This window comes from Nasonia vitripennis, chromosome 3, assembly GCF_009193385.2.
Source record: "Nasonia vitripennis strain AsymCx chromosome 3, Nvit_psr_1.1, whole genome shotgun sequence".
Taxonomy (NCBI): Eukaryota; Metazoa; Arthropoda; class Insecta; order Hymenoptera; family Pteromalidae; genus Nasonia; species Nasonia vitripennis.
Window position 1 is genome coordinate 17,244,097 of NC_045759.1, and position 25,222 is coordinate 17,269,318.

Here is a 25,222-nt window from a genome sequence, read left to right on the forward strand (position 1 = left end):
TGTTGTGCGCGTATAAGATACGAAAAACGCGCTCGTGCATAAAGAAGAAAACTCGCCCCGTATGGACGCAAACAATTGGCGGGGAGAATAGCGGAACAATGAAGCAACTGGCCGCGACTTCTCGATCCGAAATTGCTGGACGTATTTTTTTTTGAAAATTGTTGTATACAAATAACTTTGTCCCGTATATTTTATGATTTTAAAAAGCAGCTTTTTCATTCGATATCAACATGCATATAGTTAAGCACGATTTTCCCACAATCCCATTGAAATCCGAGCACAATTCCATACCGGAAAATGCGTACACACGACATAGACGCATCGTAGGTATACCTACGTATATTTACAGGAACGCAAATACACAACATACGCGGATGCAGCACACACGAGTATACGCGGCGCGTCGTCGAAAGCATCGGCCACATGCGGCTGACATCTGGCATTTCGCATGAAAAGGAGAGAAAAAGAGAGACCAACTCACGCGCTCGCGCGCGCAAAGACGAGCCTCTCTCTCTCTCTCTCTACATGTGCAGGAACACGCCCCCTGTCACGCACTTCTCTCTCGGCTTCTGCGCCGGGCGAACTTCCCCCGGCGAATGTGTGTATGTGTATAAATGCGCGCGACGATTGTTCGCCAATCTAGCGGTAATTAAGAGTCAACGAGGTCAGTCGCGCGCGAGAAAGCCCGCGACACCGTAATAAAGAAGCGTATTCTTTTTTTCCTCGGGGTATTTTAGCTGCGAATTGTATTGCCCGCGCCGAAAATAATTTGGATTGTTTGAATTGTTAAACTACTGAGTATTTTCATTACGTGTTGGTTATGTTTGGTACAAAAATAAATCGTTTTATTTCGAGAATCAATATGGTTGATGAGCAGAACGTGACGAGGCTTCGACGATCGTATATTTATGCAATGATTAAACACACTTATTTATAAGTAGGTATACAACGTAACTAAAACTAATCTAAAACTAGCGTATTCCATGGCTTACGAATAATCATAAAATAAATAAGTATAAAGCATGCGAAATGCGAAGTGTATTAGTCGCTGATGTGCTCGCTTATCCAGGGCATGTAATCGATGACTCGAGTGTAAACACCGGGCAGATCGTCCCTGTCGCAAGCGAGATCCATGTAGGACACTCCGAAGACGGTCAGTCTGAGCTGGCCGTCGGCCTTCTTCTCGTAGCCCATGAGTGGGCCTCCGGCATCGGCGATACACGCCCGCTGGGTCGATCTGATCTCACCGGCGCAGATATGCTCCTTGCCGACGAAAGGCAGCAGATTATGCTCCATGCACTTCTGCAGTTCCATCTCTGTCAGCTTCGACACGAGCTTCTGGTTGTGTCCCTCGGCGTTCGGTATGAAAGATCGGCTCCAGCCGGCGACGATGTAGTTCTGCGGCAGCGCTGGCTTCGTCGGCAGACAAATCGGCTGGATGTAGTAGGAGTACTCGACCTTCTCCTTGAGCTTGACCAGGGCGAGGTCGTTCATCGTGGGGAAATCTTGGCGATGTTCGATGCCGTCGTTGTATCCGTCGTGGAGGATCGTTTTCTCTACGCCGATTTTGATCGCGCTGTCGATGCAGCTCGTCGTGTTCTCCGCATTTCCGTCCAAGATGCAGTCCGGGGATGTGCTGGTGTCGTACTCTCCCAGTTGTACGCTGACCAGCTTGTTGGCTCTCGAAGTCACGCAGTGAGCGGCTGTCAGGATGTAGCGGTCGTTTATCAGGGCACCACCGCACAAGAATTTCTTGCCTTTTGCTGCATGGATAAAATATGTTCTCGTTAGTTCAGATTATGCGTTACTAAAAGCAGTGTTTTTAGTTTGGCGTGGTTTTAACATATATCTTTCATTGAAATTTCGAATTCGTTAGTGTTTATCAAATGATTACTAAAGCAAAGAAAAAGATAATGTCACATCTACAAAACTGACAACTGTCACGTGATAAAGTCTAAAATATTTTTGAATGGAATAATCGTCAGTAATTATCGATGAATGTTGGATCACGTTGACACAATTTAATGTTAACTCAAAGATAAAAATTTATTTATGCGAACGAAATTCAGTATTTCTCGATCATTTTTCTCAATCTTCATTATTTAAAATTATTTTTCTTTATCTTCAGTGTTTACCTGGTAATAGACGTTCACATGACGTTTTCGCATATCAAACGCAGACTTTATTGGTTTTTGTATAATATATGTCGACATGGAATCTTTTAAAACGTTAAAATGAAAATTCTCATCGTAAGTATATCGTGCAAATAAAATCTTTTTTTAGCCGTAAGACAGCTGTGCTTTGAATAAGCGCTCGTAAATGTGGGAGTCGTATGCTTTGAGTTAAATAATGAGGAAAATTTATTGGTGCAGATCAGTCGAGTGATAATTTTTATGTTGATTCGCAATTGGTTTTGCGAATTGAAGCAACGAGTCAGATGTGGCGTTAAATAAACTCAACCTTAAAGAACAAGAAACTGTTGGAAAGTTTTGTAAAATCACAAGATTTTTTGTTTCTCAACAATCAGTTGTTGCAAAAATACATAAAGATGACTTACGTGTCTCATACTCCAGAAGAGCTAGCCAGGGGAAGTCAGAAAACTCCGTGCGATTGCCCAAATGATGGTCACGATTTATACTTCTACCGCATTCAGCAAAGCTATGATTTTCTTTTTCATGATGTTCCCCAACTGAATTTGATTTTTGCGTAGTAGTCGACGGAAGCACCGTGGTCGTTCGGACCGGTACTGTAGATTTTTGGTTTCCCTTTGGAGGCAATCCTTTAGTAGTAGTTTTTGAACATTTCGGCGCTTTTAGCGGCACACTATTGTCACCAAGATGTAAATCGGGAATATCACTTTCGTCATAACTCAAATCAGAAATATCACTGTCGTCGTCGAAATTTCGGTATGGACAACAAACGAAAGGCATATAGAAGAGATATCCACAGTTTAACGATTTTAAATATTCGGTATATCTAAAATGCTCCCAGAAAGACGCTTTCTTCGCTGCTACGAGATTCATCCATAGCACTCCGCAAGTAGGCAGCGGTACGCAGTCACAATTTCTGTCATTTTCTGGAACTAAAATGCACGTTATTAAAAAAATGAACCCGTTGAAGAAAAAAACAATTATTAAAAAAAGTTCTACGTTATCACTGAACTTACATCTCAGAGCTGTCGCGAAGACAGCGCTGATGGAAAAAACGATAATCCAACCGAGTTTCATTGCTATTTGCCAGCCAGATGTTACACATTGAAATAAGTCTTTGAGAAATTCGTTTCACTATTTATACGTCAGCTGCTTATCTTATATTTCACGATTCACTTATCGTACAGAATTTCGTTAAAAGATACAGTTTAGTGGAATGATTCTTTGCCAAGAGAAAACTTGTAAATGATGACGTGTGCTTGACATGCTTAGGAAATGACGAGGCTAATGCTAATATTTACGATTATTATATCTCCCATGTGCAGCATGCTTTTTCAGATCGTAATATGCGATGTAGGAAACGTGAATTAAATGATGAATGAATACGACTTTTTCCAAGATAAAGTCACGTTTTAGAGCGGAATTAGTTTTAATGCGTATATCAAGCGTTAGTAATTTCTGATCTAACACTTCTATTCCAAATCATGTATTCACGTTACATGAACGAATAATATTTACTATACCATATTATCAGACGCAGGTGCGGACGAATTCGTTGAATCCCTTTTTTTATGCTAATTTCCATTTATTGATTTACTTTGAATTCGAATATCTATCGACTGTAATTATGATAAATCTTCTCACACGATAAGCAGTTGTAAAATTCCAGAAAAAATGTTGGCAAATAGGAGTTTTGAGTAATAATAAAGTTTGTATACAGTATAGACAATGAATGAAGTAGAAGTTGTTTTTCAATTTGTACAGATACCACGTTTTAATCCACGAAAGAATATTCTTTATGGTTATAAATGATGAATTGAAGATGTTTATTATATTCTTAAGTATACATAGACAGATCGAAATACATACAAGTATAAAAATATAAAAATTATCTAAAAAATGACATAATACAACTAATGGCTGTATCAAATGAATAATATTTTCTTACGCTAAATCTTTAAGCAATAATCTCTTATTTTATTGTATATTTCTCTAAGGTGTACGTAATGATGATTCTAACAAACATTGAAAATACTTATTTAAGTACACTCTAGGATTACAGGAAATACAGAAGAACAGTCAGTCCATTGATATCACATGTTTGCCTTTATCCAATCGGTGTATTTTCGTACATTCGTATAAGTTCCGGGCACACCGCCGATAAGGCAAAACTCCTTATGAATTGGCGAGAAGAGTCCTTCAACCGTCATTCTGGATTCAAGGTCGATCGACATAAGCGGTCCGCCGGAATCACCAACGCAGGCAGTTTGGAGAGATTGAGATTTCGCGCACAACATGTCATCCTGCAATTGTTTCTTGTATTTCTCATTACAGTCTTCATCCGCAACCCCAATCATTCTAGCCATACGCTTTACGCTGGATCTTAAGTAGGTATTATTCGGAGCAGCACCCCATCCAGCTGACAAGAATCGACCCTTCATTACGGCAGTTTCACCAGGTAAACAAATTGGTTTGACGTAATCTGAAGAAACGGCTTTGGTCAATCGAATCAGAGCGATATCATATGGCTTTGACCCAGAATCTTTAGGATCTTGGACAAAGCTGTAGTTTTCATGAGGAATTTGCTTTTCGACAGTGACAACGACGGTTTTATCAGCACAATAACGCGTGGTAACGTCAGGTCCTTCGTAGCTGCAATCTGGATCCATGTTCAGGTCGTGTTCTCCTAGTCTGACGCTTGTTAAGTTCAAAGATGGATCGACACAGTGGGCCGAGGTAAGCACGTATCGATTACTAATCAGTACACCACCACATCCAATTTGTGTCCCTATTGCTGTAAAAGATAAATCGATTTCATTTATATCAAAGTTTTGTGAATCATCGGGTTAGTTGTAACACAATCACTACTCCCGACTCAGCGTGCGCACAAATTCAGTGATTCATCGCGACATAGATAGTTTGAGCCCGGACATAACTGTGATTATTTCAATAAATATTCACGTTTCTATTTCATCCTTTCTTATACTTATTATAAATGTATAACATCTAAATTACTCACTTGTATTATATTCCAGCAGTACCAACCAAGGGAAATCACCTAAATCAGTAGGATGGTCGTCTTTGTTAAGATTCTTGCTCCAAATGAAATTTCCGCAAACAGTGGGTAAAGCGCTTGGGTCCTCTTTCGATTCTGAAGACTCCTTTGATCCTGAATCCTCGCTTGACCCCGCATCAACCTGAGTAGTTGATTCCGCCTCGGTAGTTGTTTCCAAATCTGCTTCGACGGTTGTTTCCGAATCTGTCTTGATAGTTTCACTTGAAAGTATCTTTGTAGCTGGAACTGAGTCTGCCTTAGTTGGCGAGTCTGGCGTGCCTGCAAGTGCCGGTTCGTCAGGGAATATTATTCCCGTTGAATCGAATAGTGCCGTTCTCTTAACAATCCTGGCATTATAAGGATTCCGAATTGAGCAGCAAACTTTCGGAACGTTTCCGTCGAATCCACATGTTATACTACGCATGTATCCGATCATATATCGATAATGGAGAACCAAGTTTGTAGAGTGCAATTCTTTTATGTAATCGAAGGTCTCCTCGCAACTCGTTATTTTCACACATTCTGTACCCCTGAACGATTCTGATCTACAATCAGCAACTGAAAAAATTGTTCAATATTTACCATTGAATTCTGACTAAAAAATATATCAGATGTATAATTATTTAATATAATAATAATAAACTCACAAGCAGTTGTTATGGTGAACTGATGAAATGTACAGAGAACAATAGTCAGCAAAAGAATCATCTTCGTTCAAGTTTTATTGAGCTTCGGTGTTGATCTGACTTAAGACAATGTTCGAATAAGTCTTATCTCTATCTCCATGCCTGGAATCATATCGTATAAATGTATTCGAAATGTACAACCTTTCTCACTTATATGTGCCGAAGCTAACAATTAATTCAATCATCATGTGCGTCAGTCCATTAAAATTCATTTATACAGCAATATAAGTCAGCCTCTACATCTCGCACTGCATGCATCTATCATTTATTCCAATGTTTGGGTTAAACATATATAAAGTGTAATATTCAATAGATTTTATTGTTTGACGCTGATAAATGGTACATGAACTTCAGCGATCAGGTATAGTCACAATGGAATTTTACACACATTTGTAACCAGACTTGTGTACAATTCATGACCATAAATCGAGTAAATAGTAAAAGTTAAATAAGTTTGAAGTGAAGTATATATCACGCCTAGCGGTCTAAGTGTGCTAATGCTCGTAAGTTTCTCCTGTACAAAAAAGCGTAAAGACACACATTTGTTTCAATCTGTATAATCAGTTTTCCTCGTAGAATAAATTTAAAGCTCTACCGAACGAATCTCAACGCGATTACCATTAGTTGAAAAATCATAATACGCACATTCATACATTTCAAAACTCTCGGTAAATAAAACCCCGAAATCCCTCTCGAGCGCAGCAAACACTGGTAATTGAATTATCAGAGTCGTAAATAACAATTTACCGAGTCATTGTTACAATGACACTGGTACATGAAATTGGCCTACAGCCTCACAATACTCGTGCGCACGGACAAAAGTGCGCCGGAGAAAATAGCGAACCCCTTGGACCATTGTTATCGAGGCGCACACATACATCCACGGCACACGAGTTTCGGAATAGCGTTGTTCCTCCGATGCATTCTGCGCGATAAGCCGGGCGTAAGTAATTCGCGCTCGCGAAACAAAAATAGGTGTGGCAGCGCGACCCTCGACTCATTGTTCGGCAATTAAAAGCAGCGCCTCGTCTCACCTGCGTCTGTGTATTTCACGACGCGATCGTTCCATTGTCGCAACTTTTTTTTTTCATCCAAACAGTCCGGATATTCGCGGCTCGACGGACATGTCGCTGTGGATCAGCGTCAGGATGACGGTTGGCTTGTCCTCGTCGAGGCGCTGCGACTATGAATGCTCTATTTTCGCGCCCGTGGCGTCGAAGCCGATACCGTGTAACGCACGCGAGCTCTCTCGGGGGGTGTCTTGAGGTGGTTTCGGGTGTGAATTTTTGCACCTCCGGCGCCGCGGGTTTCTTTGTCGGAGGTAAGGAGTTGGCGCGTACTGTGATATTGTACGGAGCCGCGAGAACGTGCGGGGCATCTTTTTCTTCGTTCACACCTCGGGGTCAAAGAAAGTTAAGAGGTGGATTTTACGGGAGGGGGTCTTTGGATCCTGGAACTCGGGGCGGATTAATTTCAAAGGGGGATTTAGCGGTAGACGGCTTTGTTTTTCTGGAGTATATAGTCAATTGATTTATTAGAGTTATCCGAGGGGGTTTTGAATGTGGAAAAGGCTTCCCTATTGCAGTGTCTCGGCTTTTCAGGAGTTCCATATTGTGCGGGTGTAATTCGAATTAGTTTGTATGAACCGTTTTGTTCGATCGCGAAGTCGTTTCGATTTGCAATCAACGGATATTTCGCAACTAATCAAGCTTTTGACTGGTGATGGATTTATAAATAAGATTTTTTACGCTGTACTTTTTGCATTCCCCGAGAGTACGGTTCTTTTACAACGTCATCATAATTACGAAACTTCATTGTCATTGTGAATCTTAATTTTTATAAGTGGCCAATTCTCACTGGGTGCTTTTTATCAGCGCATTGTTGACGGACAAAAAGAGAATCTAATCGAGTGGAGTGTGCGTATATATAGGTACTCGTCGATGACAACTTTACAAAAAAAGCTTTGCATCAGCGTTTACATCTGGAGGTATCGTTAGTAAATTCAAGAACTGATTACCATTTATTATACGCTTGCATTGATACAACCTCCCACATAAATTAATAAACGAAACAACCCAATCACGTGCACTTACGCCGACAAATTGAATCGCTCGGTGCGCCATTGATGCAGGCAGTGTTCATTCATTCATGATCGAATCCCCTCGAAAAATCAATCATCGAGTGCAACAAGAAGAGCAGAAACTCTGCACAAAGTATCGCTAATACACGAGGGGGGTAAGGAAGGAACAGCTCAATAAGTGGATCGACGGCCGGTCGGCCCCGCGAAACCAAGTCATATTATGCATCTCTCTCGGGGTTGGTCGTTTTGCTCTTGCACACGAGGCGGCTACTGCATCAACTCGGCGATTTCTCGAGTGTGTGGGATGCTGAATTATCATTACCGCTGGCGGGAGGAGATCGTGACCTCCGGGAGTCTCCACCTGGGGGGCCGCCGCCGCCACCGCATCAATGACAGCGTCTTTGGCCTCGCTCGCTTCGATTATACCGGCAGCTCAAATTATTCCTCATCAGCGATGAGGGTCCAAGCTGCTGCTCCTGATGCTCGCGAGAGGAAGACGTATCGGGAGCCGACATATGTGTGTGTGTGTGTGTGTGTGTGTGTATTACGCGAGGAAACGAGAAGATTGAGCGGCAGGAGACCGGGAAGATTATTTTCATTTCGAGCGAATGCACTCTTTGCTGGCATTTCCTGAGTATCCGCTGATCTTCATTTACTTTTTAATCAGTCTTTATTTTTATGTACGAGTCTCTGGATATCTTTCCCGGAAGCACCTCGATAATCGTATAGCATGACGGGCTCGTGAAACCAATAAAAGGCAGCTTTCATTCAAAACAAGAAATCACATTTGTTTTAATAAGAGTATAAACGCGATGATTCAGATCGATTTTCCCATTACAAAAATTCCAAATAGGACCTATCTCCCCAACACCCGTTTCCTTCAGCATAATCGAGTTTCGCGAAACCCGACTGCAATGCTCAGCCCCTGAGTAACGTAATATCGCACTGCAGTGCAGCCGATACAACAGCGGCAAATAAAGAAGCTTCCACGCACGCCGCGACCTCCTTCGGCAAACAACGCGATCGTGTGCCTCGGCAGAAGGAAGCCCGTATATAGGTATATATACTGTACGTATATACGTATACAGTCTACACACACATACACAGAGGGTGGGTATATAATTTGAAAAGGCCTCTTTTTCCATGAAGCTGGCAGCTCGCTAGAGCACGTGCGAGCGAGAGCGCGGGACAGTCTATACACAGAGGCCGTGCGCGCATGCACAAGGCGAAATGACTGGCATTAAGCGGCCGTAACCGCGGCGGGCATTCAATTTGCTGATTTCCTCGGCGCGCACGCGGGGCTACTCTCCTTTTACGCGGAATTCCTGCGTGCGCGCAGCGCCGCTAATAAAATCGCTCTCTCGCCAACTGCGCGCCGATTGATTGGCTACTACTTCGATTTTCGCGCGCAAGCTACCGGCGCCTTTTCACCGCATCCGAATACGCTTCGACATTTTTGCAAGCTATGCGCCGAGCGACTTCTCGCTCTCTGTATATTACTAGGAGCTGTTTTCTTGCGAGCCGAACGCGCGCGCGCGCGCGCCATTTGCAAAGTGTCGTAAATGCGCGTAACGCGAGCGGCTTTTTCGTGCGCGTGAGGTAATTGCGCGCGTGGATTTTTCATCGCGATCTTGCATCGCAAGGCTGTACATTGCGTCGGCTTTTCCCTTTGCGAAACGCGCGGATTATTGCGAGAGGATCAGCTAATAGATTTTGAATTACTTTTATCCGGTACTGACTCTGTGTGTAATCGCGGGAATGTTGCTCGGCTCGGATGCAACTGTTCCTATACTTCGAATCGATTTATATAGACGGTTAATAAAATTCTACGCACTTCACCTCGGGATTACACTCCTCCCCCGCGCGAATCCGACGTTTGTTTACTCCAACACACTCGAATCGTATTTACCAACCCTCGAATAAATCCCGGACAATAAACACAGCCCCGGACGCGCTGCATGAAATCGAAATCAGTAGGTTAAATCGGAAATCCGAGCCTCTCCAACAAAGACTCTTAGCAGCGTGATCAAGGCACATACACACACATACACACACACACACACACACACACACGGACACGTCAAAGGTATAATACGGCTCGTGCGCGCGTTGCACGACGTATACGCACCAGTATATGAACGGACTGCACAGACAGGGGGGCGCCAAAGGGCGAAAATACGAGCACCGCCCACTTCGGCCGGGCGTATATATAAAATAAGGTCGAATAGCTCCCCGATGACGATGAGTTAGGCTTTCTCGAGGCACGCGCTCGCGCGCGAGACCGATAGACAAATGGACCAGCTCGACGATCCTGCGGGGGGGAGGCGTGACTCCCACGGCGACGCGCTCCTTATTCATCGCTCCCCCGTGGCTTGTCCTTACACGCTTTCTTTCTCGCTCTCTCTCTCTCTCTCTCTCTCTCTCTCTCTCTCTCTCTTGGGAGTCTGCGGCAGCAGCTCTCTCTCTCTCTCTCTTTCTCTCGATATGCTGCAGCCGCGGGCTGAATATGCAGGAGGAGAAGGACGTAGAAAGAGAGAGAGAGAGAGAGAGAAAGAGAGTGAGAGAGAGAGAAGTGCGTTGATTTTTTTCGCCTTAGAGAGCGTAAGAGAGTTACGCGCGCTTGGCTGGATTGCGGTGAGCTTTCTGCTTGGGTAGGCGGATTTTTTGAGGGGTCTCGATTTAGTGGCTCGAGATTGCCCCGCGTGCGCGTGTGCTTTTATGAGCTCGGCTATTGGTTAATGAGCAGTCGATCGTGAGAATTATTGGCCTGCTTCGCTTCTGCCTAGAATTTTATGGATGTTTAGTACAAGCACTTTTTTTTAAGGGTATTTTATGAACGACTTTGACAGAATTATAAAAATTATGTCATCCTCACATCGATCGTGCGAAACTTCTCGCAAAAAAAAAACTTTCCCTATTAATCAAGCAAATTCTACGCTCGGATTCTACCATCGCAACAGCGTGTCATACAGATCACTCTCGCTCGATACTTTTGACGCTTGACATATTTGCGAGTGCAGACCGCACGCGACTCTTCCTCGATCCACGGCTCTCGAGCTGACCGCCCGCCGATAAATAAATAACGCAAAGAAGTCAACCTCCTCCTGAGAGCAGTCCTCCACTTATAGAATAGAAAAGAAATCACCCCGTGTGAAGCCATACTGCAGAACAAGGGCGTTCTAATAAATTGCGAGCTTCTGTACCATCCATTCCTCAGCTCTCTCTCTCTCTCTCTCTCTCTCTCTCTCTCTCTCTCTCTCTCTCTCTCTCTCTCTCTCTCTCTCTCTCTTTCGTGCATAAAAGAGCGAATTCCCGAGATCCGGATTGTAAGAATCTTCCCTCGCTCTTACTCTCGGGAAAAGCGAAGGCTCTCGCGTAGCGTCACAAAGAAGAAGTGTCCTCTCCTATATACGCGAGTTCCTGTAGGTCAATGGGGTCTCCGGCCGCGCATTGTGCTCGTCTGCGACAAAAACGACGCTTGACTTTTCGCCTCTGCGAGATCGCATTATAATGTCACAATGCGACGTTGGGCCCGTCAGTGACGAATGTCGAGATGCTTTCGAGGCTTCTTTCTGGGGCTCCGGAATTACGTGTAATATGGCAGCAGCAGCGTGACATTTTCACGATTCTTGTACACTGTGCTGGAGATGATGGTTTTTGAGAAATTTCCGTTTCACGCTGCGGGACGTAAAAACGACGGGGTAGCGGCGAACCGAATGGGCTCGATTATGGTTTACCAATTGCTCCTCATTGTGCTCGGTTTGACTGGTCGTCGTTTAAGAATAACGATCGTCTTGAGGATGAGCGTTTCGCGGAAGTCCCCGTTTTGGGCTGCTTTCTAGGCCTAAGCGTCTTAGAGACTTTTTTAAACATTAAAGAAACTAAAGCAAACGACGCGTATTTTTGGAGGAAACCACTCTCGCGCATAATTTAGTCATTACACCGAGCCAACGAAATAGCCGTTATATATAACATACATTATGGGAGCGCAATAAGGCTTTCCTCGAAGTGCAAACCGTAACCACCAACAGCCACAGGCCGAAATTCCGAAAAAAAGAGAGAGAAATTAAAACGCCAATACAACAACGCTCGCAGCCGAATCGTCGACGTCGCAGTAGCCGCTCTCGAAAACAAGGAAGTGACGTGCGCGCGCGCCACATCGATGATTATAATTAGCAGCCGATATACCGGAACAGGAACGTCTGATTACGGTAATCAGGCTCACGCAGAGGCTGCCGAGCGCGGTATGATTCACGTGTGCACGACGACGACGACGACGACGACGACGACGACGACGACGAGGAGGAGGGAAAAAAACCTGCACCAGCCGAGTGTGTCGGCGGCCGGAGGAAAATGAAAAGGACAACAATAAAAAAAAGAGAGAGAGAAACACAAGAAAAGCAACAATATAGGTGGGGGAGGTCGAGGGGGCTGCCCGGTCCCCGCGAAGCGCAAGCCCGGAGGAGGAGTAGCTCGCTGCATGTACACGCATGCGCGTGCAAAGAGAGCTAAACAACAGGCAGGCAGGCAGGCAGCGGCAACTCTTTCCGCGCGCTACATGCGCGCGCGACCGGTTATTATTACCCGCGCGCAGGAGAGGACAAAAGCCAGCTCGCTCCATGCATATGGCGAGTTCTCGTCGACGTCGCTCTTGGCTCTCTCTCTCTCTCTCTCTCTCTCTCGCGGGCTAATGTATGTCATCAGACATTACTCTATGATAATTAAACGTCTATATGGCATTGTTACGCTCGCGTACTTACATTACATTAACGGAATGACATGTTGCGCGCACAATGCGCCGCCTCGCGACGGAGAAAAGTTGGAAAAAAGCGAGAGGGAGACAAGAACGAGCTGAAAATATAACGCGCGATGTTCTCCAGAAGCTCGACAGCTGCGGAACAGCGACGGCAGCGCGGGAAAATGCCGAGAGAATACACCCCTTTTTTCCTCAGTGTCGTCTTCTCGCCATTATCGGGGAGCGTCAGGCGCCTCGAGTTTCTCCGTGCGGGAAACGCGCCTCAGGTATGTATGGCGCACCGGAGATTCGCTCCGTCTGAGAGACATTGTCTTGTTTTTGAAAACCCTTTCTCTCAAGTTGATTAATGCGAGGCGGCCTGTGTATTTGGAAGAACAAACCGTTGAAGCTCTTATTAATCTCGACCGATAAAGTTTCGAAGTAACACAGAAGAAACTCCGAAAGCCGGATTTTCTTTTTATACGTACCCAGCAAGTTTAAATTCGCGCAGCGAGAGAGCGTCTAAAGTGCGCGCGGGAATTCGAAGAGCTGCAGGTCTTTGCTAAGAACGATAAATAACTCGAGCTCGAGCGTACCGAGAAAAGGTTTCCGCCCTTTGGTAGTACCCTTCATTCAGCTGTACTTTTTCTTTCCTTGTGTACAAAGCACTCGCTCTCTGCTTGCTCCTGTATATCTACCAACTTTTGCGGTAATCATAAATTCAAGAAGCTCGCCAAATCTCCGAAGGTTTCCGAGTTATTTTTCAACCCGTGAACTATATTTAAGCTAGAGTCAAAGCGGTGTGAGTTCAATAACCGGCGATATTATTCTGACATACACCGCTACCAAAAACTCTCAAACTGTAATTTCCAAGGCGCAACACCCTTCGAGCGCGCAATAAAGCCGACCGCAGAGCAACGATCAACAAGTACACGCCGATATAATTCGGAGCCGAAATTCCGCCTGCGCGAAGGTACAAAACAAAGCATATCGCGCATACGCGAACCGATCGAAGTCACGTGTTACACGCCGATCTCGCGGAAAGGCGAGAACGCATCAGGCGAAAATTATATTTGGGTCAGTCCTTTTTTTAAAAAGTCTGCGGTCGCACGTGCGGCCAAATGGCCATCCTCTCTCGCTCGCAGCGGCAAAGCCGTATCCTCTTTATCGACTCGCGCGCTCATCTGCTCTCTGATGTGCGCGACCGCAGAGCGAACATATCGCTCGAGCATCTGTTCGAGTTTGTATGTACTATACTGCGAGTGTGTGTGTGCGAAATTTCGCGAGACCGATCGAAAGTGAAAGCGAAAGATCGATCGCGGATTACGAAATTCGAGCGCGCACGCACGTCACTGATGTGTTTTGTAACGTATTGTTTGAAAATTTCGGTATATCTCTTGGCGCAATAACGCGTCTCTTGCGCAATCTGTCGGCCTTCACCTATTTTCACATTTTTTTTGCATATAACAACGAACACACGCTCGGAGCACCCTTCATTCAATTACACCACATACGGGCGTGAGACTCGTGCAAGGGACATCGCACGACTATAACGAAGCATCGACTGCACGCTTCTCTCTCTCTCTCTCTCTCTCTCTCTCTCTCTCTCTCTCTCTCTCTCACACACACACACACACACACACAAAGCCCGCTGAGAACCGTATCCGAAAACAGGCTAAATGCTATGAAAACTTCATGTCCACCGCCATCATCATCATCGCATCGTCGTCGCAAGCTTGCATCGCAAAAGTGGGCGTGATCCGACGCGTTCCCCCGTGACCCCCCGAGTACGTAAGAGAGAGAGAAAACCTACTGCATTATTTTATATTCCATTCGATGTATCGCGCGCGCTCGCGCATCTGCCATATACGACGCGTGCGGATATTAGGGCGCGAGAGCGCAATCGGGGCGTGGCGACGTCGTTTCTGCAGAGGACGAGCATTGTGCGCGTCCCAGGACGACGGCGATGCACCTGGGACGAGGAGACGACACGCCTGCGTTATGCATGTACCGAGAATTCTATCGCGTGTGTGCGGGAAAAAGGGGGATGCGCCTCTCGTCTCTGTGTGTGTACCGTAGCCGAGACCTATGACAACCAGCGCGACAAATGTTTCCGATTGTGTCGCGAGCTCGTATAGTTGGGTGTACGATGCACTTTTTTTATATAAGAGATGTACCGCGGAGGGGTGAGGAGGTGACACGGCTATGAAAATGGTATATGGGATTTTGGATGTTTTTTGGAGGGGTGACGACGGTTTTACGACGAGCTGGTACCACACCGGTGTCGTTAATGCAGGGGATGCTCGGTTTTTTTTCGGGAGCTGGTTACAAATGAGGTTTATTTAAAAATGAAGTCGGGGCTATTTAGGGTTGAATAACTGTTCTGCGGCGAGGAGGGATATAGATCGGCTGGAAAATTAGCGGTTGCGCGACTGTTTCTCTCCGAGGGAATTTTTTTTCTCATAAAATCCGTTGCGCTATGCGTTAAAACGCAAGATCGTCAATTGGAAAGCCATGTATTTAGTCTCTAGTATACAGGCACAGCAGTCGCGACGGTGCGCATACGTTACACATCCAGACAGCGGCGCTATATGCAGAGAAGTAGCCGCGAGAGAGAAAGAGACAGGAATACTCGTCCATCTGACGCACGGCGAATTGAGGGAGAGCCGCAATACCGAGACACAATGCGGACCAGTCATTATGTACGCGTCTATAGGCATTGTTCGGCGAATATGTGCTCGCGAGCGCGCGCACGGCCGGATGTGTGCGCCGTACAAGAAAACGAAGGAAAGCAATGGCGCCACGGACCGGTTGCGAAGTCCTCGTTGTTCTCATTGTCTCGAATTTTTCAAACGCATGCGCTCCTCTCGTTCGCCATCCTATACGTCGAAAATCGGTTGAAAACTCGTACACCGATACCGATCTCTCGAAATTCGCATAAATTCATCAGCTCACCGAACAATAGCTCTCCAGTTCCTTCTCGGCGGCGTTGCATCGCGATTAACCGGGACATCGTTTAGCGTCGGGAAAGTCGCGCTCGAGGTAGCTGCTGCGCACATACGTTCACGTATTCACGACCGATGGCGTATAAAGCGTGTGTGCGCGGCCCCAATACGCCCGAGGGGGCGGCCGGGGCGGACGGGATTCCGCCCCCAGGTGGGTCGGGGTGGCACCGGCACATTTCTCATTCCGCGCTCGCTACGCGGGCTATGCTCTCTCGCTATGCACGTGCGCATAAATAACGGCCGACGTAATAAGGACTCTGGCGCGGCAAGCGTTCGTGTGAGCGCGCGGATCCGTCAAAAGGAACGAGGACACGCGGAATGCGTTGTTTTCTCGGACTAATAGCTTTATTCCCGTTTTTGCGCGCCGGTAGCGCTTATCGCAGAAAGTAATGGATTTGCTGCCGTGTGTGGGGCTTTTTGCGAGCGACTGTGAGGATTGATTTTAGGATTGTGTGAGCTTATCTTTGCTGTAAGCTTGTTTGGAGAACGTTGGGGGAGAGAAGAATCAATCGCGGTGGCCTTACGGGTTTTTATTATTCTCCTTCGGAGAAGCGACAACGAATTTATAGCGACGGATTCTATGGTACAAATTTATTGCCAGAATTTGTCCGCATCAAAGAAAAAACTTTACTGTAGCAATTTGTCACTCGCGGTTAAAAAAAACTCCAAACCCACATACGGATTCGTTAAAAGCCAGCAGCAGCAACGAGTTTATTTCCCCGACGTCTTTTAACAAGACATTCATAAAGTCGCTATTTACGAGCCGAGGAGGCGATAATAGATGACAAATATTGGCAGATGCTCGACCCGATCTTTTTTATTTTCTGACCCACACGCGAAGACTCGTCGCGGCTCGAGAATAGAAAAGCAAACACAGGCGCACACACACACACAGAGCAGTCTCTTTCCGGGCTGCATTGTGGCGCGAGAAAGGCATGCATAAATCAAGCGCACCGCCGCCAACAATGATCGCGAGACTCGTGCGCGAGTTCGGGGAGTGTATAGCAGCAGCAGCAGCTCGAAAGAGGGTAGCTGGTAGTCTCCCACTGCGCGGCAGTATTTCGCGGCGCATAGAGGCGCGACCACAATGTGGCTCGATGACAAATGATTTTCGGACGGCTCGCTTCATCGATACGTAGATGTGTGTGTGTGTGTGTGTGTGTGCACGTATGTGGGGCGAGCGAGTCGAGAGGGGAAATCATCGGCAAAAGTAACTTGAGTTATTGTGTCACTGTGTACATATTAGCCGTTTTCACATTTTTTGTCTCGGTCAACAGCTTTCTCGTCGATTTGGGGAGAGAAGATTTATACTGGGCGATCATCGTTTCGAACGTTCCTACTGTGGGTAACGATACTTTAAGAAGTGCTGGAGTTTCATGACGTTATCGGAATTGATATGTTTCGGGAAAGATAAATACTGTAGGAAATTACGACAAATTTGCGGTAGTCTTGGGACGACGTGGAGTAACCGAAAATAATACCGTATAATAATGGTATTATTTCAATCATTTTACCTAATTACAATAAAACAAATGAATTTGTTCAATTCTAACTCTCTGAAAATTTGGTGAACAGTAAAACAAAAGCAACTTCTCAACTCATCCGAGCCCAATTCCACCTGTCCTCCCGCCAGTTCTTGCCTAGCCATCCCAGCTCATTGCAGATCGCTTAGATTCTCGCAGAAAGCAGCATCAGCCGCGCGGCAGAAGCTATAGAAACCGGCAACTGCGTCGAGGAATAGCAGCAGCAGTCGTAGGCGAAGTTAAAAGCGCTTCTCTCGACGCCGCGTGCGACGAAGAGTTACGGTCTCGCGGAACGATAAACTCTTGCCCGCTGCAGCATCTCTCGTGCTGCGAGCATCGGAGCAGCAACACGCCCCCGCAGAAAGCTAGCGCCGCTTAAAAGGCGACGAGCGAGATTTCTGTCGGCGGTTAGTTTGTTTTATGGCCGACGACGAAATATCCCGGCTGATGCTCCTTCTTTTCTGCTCCATCTACGCTTTATGGCCCCTTTAAGGAATTTTCAGCGAGAGAGAATTGACGGATGGCGTGTTACCGCGAGCGAGCTTTTATGGAAACGCCCCGCGGAGATCGCGAGAGCTTTTGTGTAAGCGGCCTCGATTGAGTTGTAAGGACGACGGGTATGCGATTTAACGACTCGAGAAGAACGGGAGCTTGCAGCCGACTCTAAGTGTAAAACGTGATGAAAGCGAATCTCGAAATTGAATTTTTCAGAGAAACAAATCGACTAATTTCCTGCCTTGGCGACAGCCTTACATACTTCCCAGAGAAAAATGAAGCGGCACAGTCGTTGGCATCGAAAAAAAGACGCGCATCCCTCATCAGCCACCGAGAGAGAGAGAGAGAGAGAGAGAGAGAGAGAGAGAGAGAGAGAGAGAGAGAGAGAGAGAGAGCTGAACACGCCGTGCTGCTTGTTAATAAGCGCAATTCACACTTCCAGAAACGATTATTCGGCGCGCTTGACGGAGCATTCCGGGACAGCGAATATATACGCGAAAGTGCGGATACGCCATAAATACTCTAGCTGCCGCGCGGCGCGAGAGGCCGTATATCTCTTTCTCTTGCGGTGCAGGCGCCACGCCCCGAGAGCACGTGCTGCTGAACCGCAGACTCTACGGCCGATTTTCTCGATTTTCTTCTCGAGAGGTATAAGAGGACACGTCCGCGATGTGAGACTGAGAGGATTCTGATCGGGTTGACGCGATTGTTATGCGCTGACGCGCGCGAAAAAATCCAGGGCAACGCGCGTTCTTTTCGGCGACGCAGTTTTTTAAGTGCATGTCCTGCTGTTTTTGCGCGAGTTCTCTAAATTTTTCAGCTTATAAATACCGAGGCTCGTTTCAAAAGGGAATAGAGTCTTGTTTGGGAACGCTTCCTTGCATGCTAATTTGGATCGACAGAAAGTATTTCATACACAATGTAAAACTCTCGGAAAAAAGACCGCTGGAAGCGTGTAGCACCAAGTGGGCAGAGCCAAGTGCAGAACTTTGTGACACATTCATTACGCACCTATAACTGGCTCCTCTCCCGTATAATATAACGACTGCAGCGCGCGCGCGCGCGAGAGAGAGAGAGAGAGAGAGACGTCGTGGTCTCTCTCTCTCTCTCTCTCTCGCTCTTCTCTCTGCGCGCCGCGCCTTATTTATAGCGGCGCACTATATCACCGCAATGCTGTGGTTCCGCGGCACGTGCGAAGCGTCGCGTCGGCTCTTTCGCTCGCCAGCCGCGTCTCCTACAAACGCGACTACTGTGTCTTGACACGGCCAGCCGCGGAAGAGGCAATTTTTCACGCGCTCATCTACCCCCGCGCGCACGCGACTTCAGCAACTCAAAGGCTGACAGGAGATTTTTTGCTATCTAGCGAACATTTTTATTGCTGAAATCTTAGTGGTACGTATATCGAGAAAAAAATTCTGCGGTTCGACGCGTCCGGTTACCATAGAAATCGAAGAAAGGTTGCACAGAATCGAAAAGGTTTCTCACGTCATCGCTTCTGACCCGCCACACTAGATCGAATGTCTTGCTGCTGCACTTTGGTAGAAAAGAGCAAATCCTTGGAGTTTAAAGAACTTTAGAATTGCCCGTATCTTCGATGAGTGGGTGACCGAGGTCGAGGGAAAAAAAGAGAAAAAAATACTGAAAGGATCCGTCGTCTTATAGAAAACGCAGGTAATAACGCAGAAAGGACGGAAGCCGTGCGACGGGCAATTAGTATCGAATGTCGATAACATTCGAGAAGGCCAATACTCTACGCAGCAGGCCATTGTGTCACGTTTCATCGAAGAGATCCAAGTTTTTATTATATAAAATTTAAGATTTATAACAATTAATACGTGTGTTTCAAACGACCGATTCTCACAGCATCGCCGCAGCCAAAGCTGACTCCAATACGCGAAATCCACCCCACGGACTCGATCTCCCGCAGTGGGGGTAATGCAACGCAGCGGCGGTAGCAACCTGCGAGAGTCTAATACTTACGCGTTGATGCTCGGCACTTAGCAGCGCGAGCAGAGAAAAAAGGGCCATTCACTTTCCGCAGCTCGATCGTCTCCGTTTCTTCGTCCCTTTCATTCTTCGTACGCGTCGGAATGAGCGTCGCACCAAAAGTGCCTCTACGGTTCACCGTAGGATAGAAGAAGAAGAAGAAAAGCTTTAATAGCCCCCCTCCGTTTCTTTCAGTATAGACGTGGAAGATTCGATCCATGAGAAACGTCGAGGGGATCCTCTGAGACGATTTTTTTCGGGATGGTTTCGAGTTTTTACTGCGGTTTATCGTGTAGTTTGCATCGGGCGACTAAGTCGTGATATAAACTATTAGAATTTCAAGGTAAAACGATATTAAAGCTTTATTTGTAGTAGTAGTGATTATACTGACACGTACTCCCACGCAATTACTGAGAAAGCGATCGGGAGGTTACTCGGAAGAAGGTAAATTAATAGACAACAGCGATCATCCTATTAAACACTATACCTATGAATACTTTATCAAAGCCTATAGTATACGGAAAACAAAGGAATATTGTACCAGACTCGATTTCCTCAAAATCACGTTAAAAGCTACGCGACATAAATACAAACATAATTCATAAGGCAGCCAAACAGCGTGTACAGAAAAACCTGATGCACGATTTTCCACGCTCAGTCCCATTCGATCTATCCGACCTCCCGTTCTAACAATGAAAAAGACTCAACCAGCAAACTCAGGCCAAAACTCGAGTACCTTGTCTAAATACACGCACGGATTGACAAACAAGTCGATCTGCCGAGCTCTCAAGGGATCAAACCCTTCGATTCGACGGCATCTCGGGCCCTCGGGGCCTTTTGCCCATAATTTCTCGAGTATCGGAACGAATGATATTTATCGAGCGGACAAATACGCTCGCACAGTGTATAGGGTCCCTAGGGTGGTCCTCTGTGTGTTTTCGACTTTACGAGCTGCCTTCCCGCTTTGTCTCAGTAACGCATCTGTTACGATTAGCGCCGTTTTATTGACTAATCTAATTTCAGGCTCTCGAAAAGGCACATCGGGGCTGGTGTGCGAGAGAAGTGGGATTTTTTCGCCGCCAGATTTCCGAATTCGTAGACTCCCATCTGTCGCTATACATCAATTGTTTCCCTGGAATCAATGAGCAGACGCCGAAGCTCGGCGTTAAAGAACATCGTAATCGAGGATCGCTTTATCGCCATAAAAAAAAAGAAGAAGAGAAAGAGGAAGTCCGAGGCCGACGTCGGAGAAAAATCGCCGTATATAAGAGGGGAAAAGCTCGAAATGGGGCGATCGACTTCCCGTCGGCGCATCATCGCCGAGAAGGAGAGAAGAGAAAGGAGGAGCGCGAACAATAAAAATCGGCGTTGCGGCATTGTCGAAAATGGCCAGCGATAAACCGTACGTATACGAGAGCTCTGTGCGAAGGGAAGTATAGTAGCCGTGGTATAGACCTTTAAGAGCTGCCTCGGAACGGTTTCCGAGTGACCATAAAGCTAATACATCCGCCGCTGGGGCTTTCGCACGCTGCGCACGAGGTACCCTTTGGGGGTCGCCGCGCGCGCGCGCGATGTTAAAAGTTTCCCTGACAAATTGTTCACGTGCCGATTGTCACTGATTAATGGGCCAGCGCGGAGAGCCCTGGAGTTACCCGAGCTCTCGCTGTGTGATTTTCATGGCTGTGTGTATAGGCATCGGATGCGGCGTGTGGCCGGATGAATTTTCCGGGACATTGTGCTGCTGGATATACTTTCGCCGTTTATTGTTCTACGCGGTAATTAATGACGAGCTTTTGGTCGTTTCTCGGTGGGTTCATTCAGGCCACGCTACCGTAGTGTACGAAAATCGGATCTTTATAAACAGGAAAAAAAATCGTCGACCACAAGAGAAAGTCATCAGTTCCAGGACAATAAGAAGAAGGAGGAAAAAAATACTGTCGCCCGAAAGCGAGGACTCGCGCTACTACTAAGCCATATCGCGAAGCGAAGCATTTCCCTGACTCTCGTGCAGCCGTTCTCTCGCTCTCTTACCGTCGGCATCAGCAGCAGCGCGGCAGCGCTAACGAGGATCATTTCGAGCTCCATTAACCCTCGGCCCATCTGACCCCGCGTCGCCCCCCTTCGAAATTGCCTCTATATATACCTACCTCTCTCTCTCTCTGTCTCTCTATCTCTCTCTCTCTCTCTCTCTTTCTCTCTCTCTCTCTCTCTCTCTCTCTCTCTCTCTCTCTCTCTCTCTCTCTCGCTCTCCTTCTCTCTCGCTCTAACGCGCCGACGCAATTTCCCCAGATTGCCTGCTTTTTTGCGCGCGCGATCGGGCCCCGCTGCGAAATTGTGTTAATTTGCCAGCTAAGTATTTATCTTTATGGGCAGCAGGAGCAGCAGCGACGATTCTCGAAAGACGTTAAAATGGACTTTCCGCGGATCTCGCTCTCGTGTCGACGGCGGCGACAACGAGCGTTTATCCCTCTCCGCGCTCTTTTTCTTCACTCCTTCGCGGATCGCAGAAAGAGAGAGAGAGAGAGAGGCGACGTCCAGCGCAGATATCCGAAGAGTCATAAAGTTCGACCTTTCGGGGACTTCGGGATTTCGATGAAAGGCTGATGGAATATGCTTCGGGGAAGTAGCCGCGAGAGATTTTTGCCCTTTATCGCTGTCTTTCTTTTGTTTTTCGAAATTTCGTTCTCAGGACCTCGCGGCAGAGAGATGGGAAAAGACGAAAGTTGCCGACGCAATGAATATGGACGCCCTGTTTCGGACTTTGCGTGCGCGCGGCATTATGCGCCAGGGAGATTAGCTTTGGCAGATTGGCCCGTAAAAGTCCATTAGAGCATCTGTTAAATCTATTATATATACTGGATCGCAAAGCAGAGGAGCGGCAGCGTAGTGTGTTTAAGTTTATAGCGACGTTCGCGGAGAAAAGAAATTTAAGTACTTGTATAGCCGTGAAAAAAAGAGCTTGAGTTTTTAGCGATAGGTGGCGCGTGAGGTACTTCGAGTTTTCCTCAATTGATTCAGCGCGTCGTGTCTAGATATAGCAGTGTGCTAATAGGTCTGTAACTCGGACCGCTCGCGCTATAACTGAATTCTTGCTATTTAAGTAGAAACTAACATCCCCAGTTTCTTGCTTGAAGAGTCGACGTTCACCGCGCACGTACACGCACTCGCGGCCGAAAACGTTTCACTTAGCTTTGGGCCCTTAAACACTCGAAATAACATGAATGGAAGATAAAAGTATGATTTTTGCCTTCCACGAAGGCCGAAGGTGCGTTATTTCGCGGTAAGCGAAAGTATAATTAGGATTTCGAGGAGTGAGCGAGAGAGAGGGACCACCACCGAGTGCATTCTCGATTTGGTGTGTGGTTATAGCATTTACCGAGCGTAATCGCACCCCCACGTAGGCTCAAATCAGCGGTTCCTTTCGCTCGGACTATAAACAGCCTTAACTCGCACGAGTGCAGTTACGCAACCGATTCATTCTCGCGCTCGGATTTATTTCGTCATAAAGGCAGATAAATAACGAGTATGCGAGAATTTGTTGATGATTCAACGGACCAAAAGCGACGAATCAAAGACAAGTATATAGAGAGCGGGCACCGCAGAGTTAAGCCAATAAAACCAATGGGGCTGAACACAATGAAAGAGAGAGAGAATCAGGAATTTGCGTCACGAAGACAATCAGCGGAATCGACTCCGACGGAAATAAAGAGAGAAGCGTGCAAGGCGTGTCGCAAAGTCCATCAACGTTTATGTATACATTGCGCACAGAGGAGAGAGAGAGAGAGAGAGAGAGAGAGAGAGAGAGAGAGATAGAGAGAGTCCGTGCGGTTTTGGATTCCTCATTCTCGCGGAGGAGGAGGGGGTGGAGGCTAGTGTCGCGCGCTGCATCGGCCTCATCAGGTGAATTACAGGCCTGACTATGCGCGCTCTCTCTCGCTCGGAGGGCACGAGCGGCGGCGCCGCGGTCGCGTGGATTGAATGAAGCCGGCTTTTTGATGCTGCTGCTGCTGCATCTGTGTCTCTTGATTCGCGCTCCCTTTGCTCGTCGCCGCGAGAGAGAGAGAGAGAGAGAGAGAGAGAGAGAGAGAGAGAGAGAGAGAGTGAGAATCGCTGTTGTTATTACCAGCGGACGGGGAGCGGCCGAAAACAAACAGCGCGTGATTTTTTAAATATACCTACAACCGGATCCGCTGATATGCAGTTTTCGGTAGTTTCTTGCGGTTTTCGAGTCAGGCCGTTTATTGCTCGGGGATTCAATTTTCAGTCGCGAAACTGCGGCGTGGTTATTACCGTAAGAGAGACAGTTCATTGAGGACGTAGTGTAATGACGGAGCGGTTGTAACGAATCAATCTCGGCGCTCCAGAGGATAAACGAATCGCGTCCGAAAATAATAGAAACATTTTGGCCGCTCGCGAACGTTCATATCCGGCGCGTACAAAAGGCGCATCTATAGGTGCAGGTTCTCAAGGAAAGCTGAAGGAAAAAAAGAGACTGATACGTGCGGCGTGTGTAGGGCCGCCGATATTGCGCGCGCGCGCGCGAGCAGCCAAGGGAATCGAGCACGTCGCGATGAAATGAGGAGAGCCGCAATGGCAAATAAATCGCCTCGCCCGCGTCACGTTTCGCGGCGATTCGAGAGAAGCATCTCTTTGATCTCGCCGCCTCTCTCTCTCTCTCTTCTGGCTGTATGGCCTACTCGGCTCTCGGTTGGTTGACAGGTCTCTCTCTCTCTCTCTCTCTCTCTCTCTCTCTCTCTCTCTCTCTCTCTCCGCAGTACTTACGCTCAGGCCCTTTTCCTTTTTCCTTTGATTTATCCGTTTCCAGAGAGCGGCGCAGTGATCGCTTTTCTCTGGATATGCGGCTTCGATTCACTTCGGCCTTAGCTCTCGTTCGTTTTTTAGTGGTTCTGGGGAAAAGGGCTGTAAATCACGGACACTCGAGACGTGCTGCGTAGGAATCATAACTACGCTGCGCGTCGTGTAGACTAATTTTTATGTGTTGGGAAAAGTTTTAGGTGCGTGTAGTATAATACTCGACGAGAATGTGGCTCTGGATTTATGAATTTTTTATGAAGTCGTTCTCTATACGCAGCGTTTATTCAAGAACCAAAGATTCCAAAGCCGCGCATCAAAAAAAAAACACCGCCATCCGAGTCGAACGTATATAAAAATAAATATTCCTTCTCCAATTTAAATAATGCGCACTCGCGTGGACTAATTTGCGAACGCAGCGGCGTATTTTAATCAATTTAACAGCATTCCAACAAAGCCAATTTTCCAAACAAGCCATATATCGATCCCCAACACGCGCGAGTTCGAATGCTAAAAGGCACGAAAGCCTTTAGCTCGTTCGAAATCAATTCTCTGGCGCAGTTGGCGCGCGCATTTGAAAGCAGCGCAATCGCCTCCCCCGAAGCGCTAGAAAGAGCGTATGTGTGCTAGTACTCTTCGATGAGTTTGCGTCGATACGAGTCGCGCGCCGGTCGATTTGTTGAAAACACAACGAG

At 46.8% G+C, this 25,222-nt stretch overlaps 2 protein-coding genes across 4 annotated transcripts in view; both read right to left on the bottom strand.

Moving 5' to 3' along the window:
• Nucleotides 1-818: 818 nt before the first annotated feature.
• Nucleotides 819-3,898, bottom strand: LOC116416970 (phenoloxidase-activating factor 3-like). The gene is made up of 3 exons (XM_031927841.1): nucleotides 3,167-3,898; nucleotides 2,558-3,082; nucleotides 819-1,763 (listed from the first exon to the last, which is right to left on the bottom strand). Exons 1-3 carry the CDS (start codon nucleotides 3,225-3,227, stop codon nucleotides 1,042-1,044), a joined length of 1,308 nt encoding a protein of 435 aa, XP_031783701.1. The 5' UTR covers nucleotides 3,228-3,898; the 3' UTR covers nucleotides 819-1,041.
• A 54-nt stretch (nucleotides 3,899-3,952) lies between these two features.
• LOC100122446 (phenoloxidase-activating factor 3) overlaps nucleotides 3,953-25,222 on the bottom strand; it is a 64,832-nt gene continuing 43,562 nt past the window's right edge. For all 3 annotated transcript variants that reach the window (XM_032598488.1, XM_031927839.2, XM_031927840.1), the window contains 3 exons: nucleotides 5,853-5,993; nucleotides 5,170-5,763; nucleotides 3,953-4,944 (listed from right to left, as the gene is read on the bottom strand). In XM_032598488.1, the coding sequence (XP_032454379.1) occupies nucleotides 4,244-4,944; nucleotides 5,170-5,763; nucleotides 5,853-5,913 (1,356 nt within the window). In that variant the 5' untranslated portion in view covers nucleotides 5,914-5,993 and the 3' untranslated portion in view covers nucleotides 3,953-4,243. The remainder of the gene's footprint in view (nucleotides 4,945-5,169; nucleotides 5,764-5,852; nucleotides 5,994-25,222) is intronic.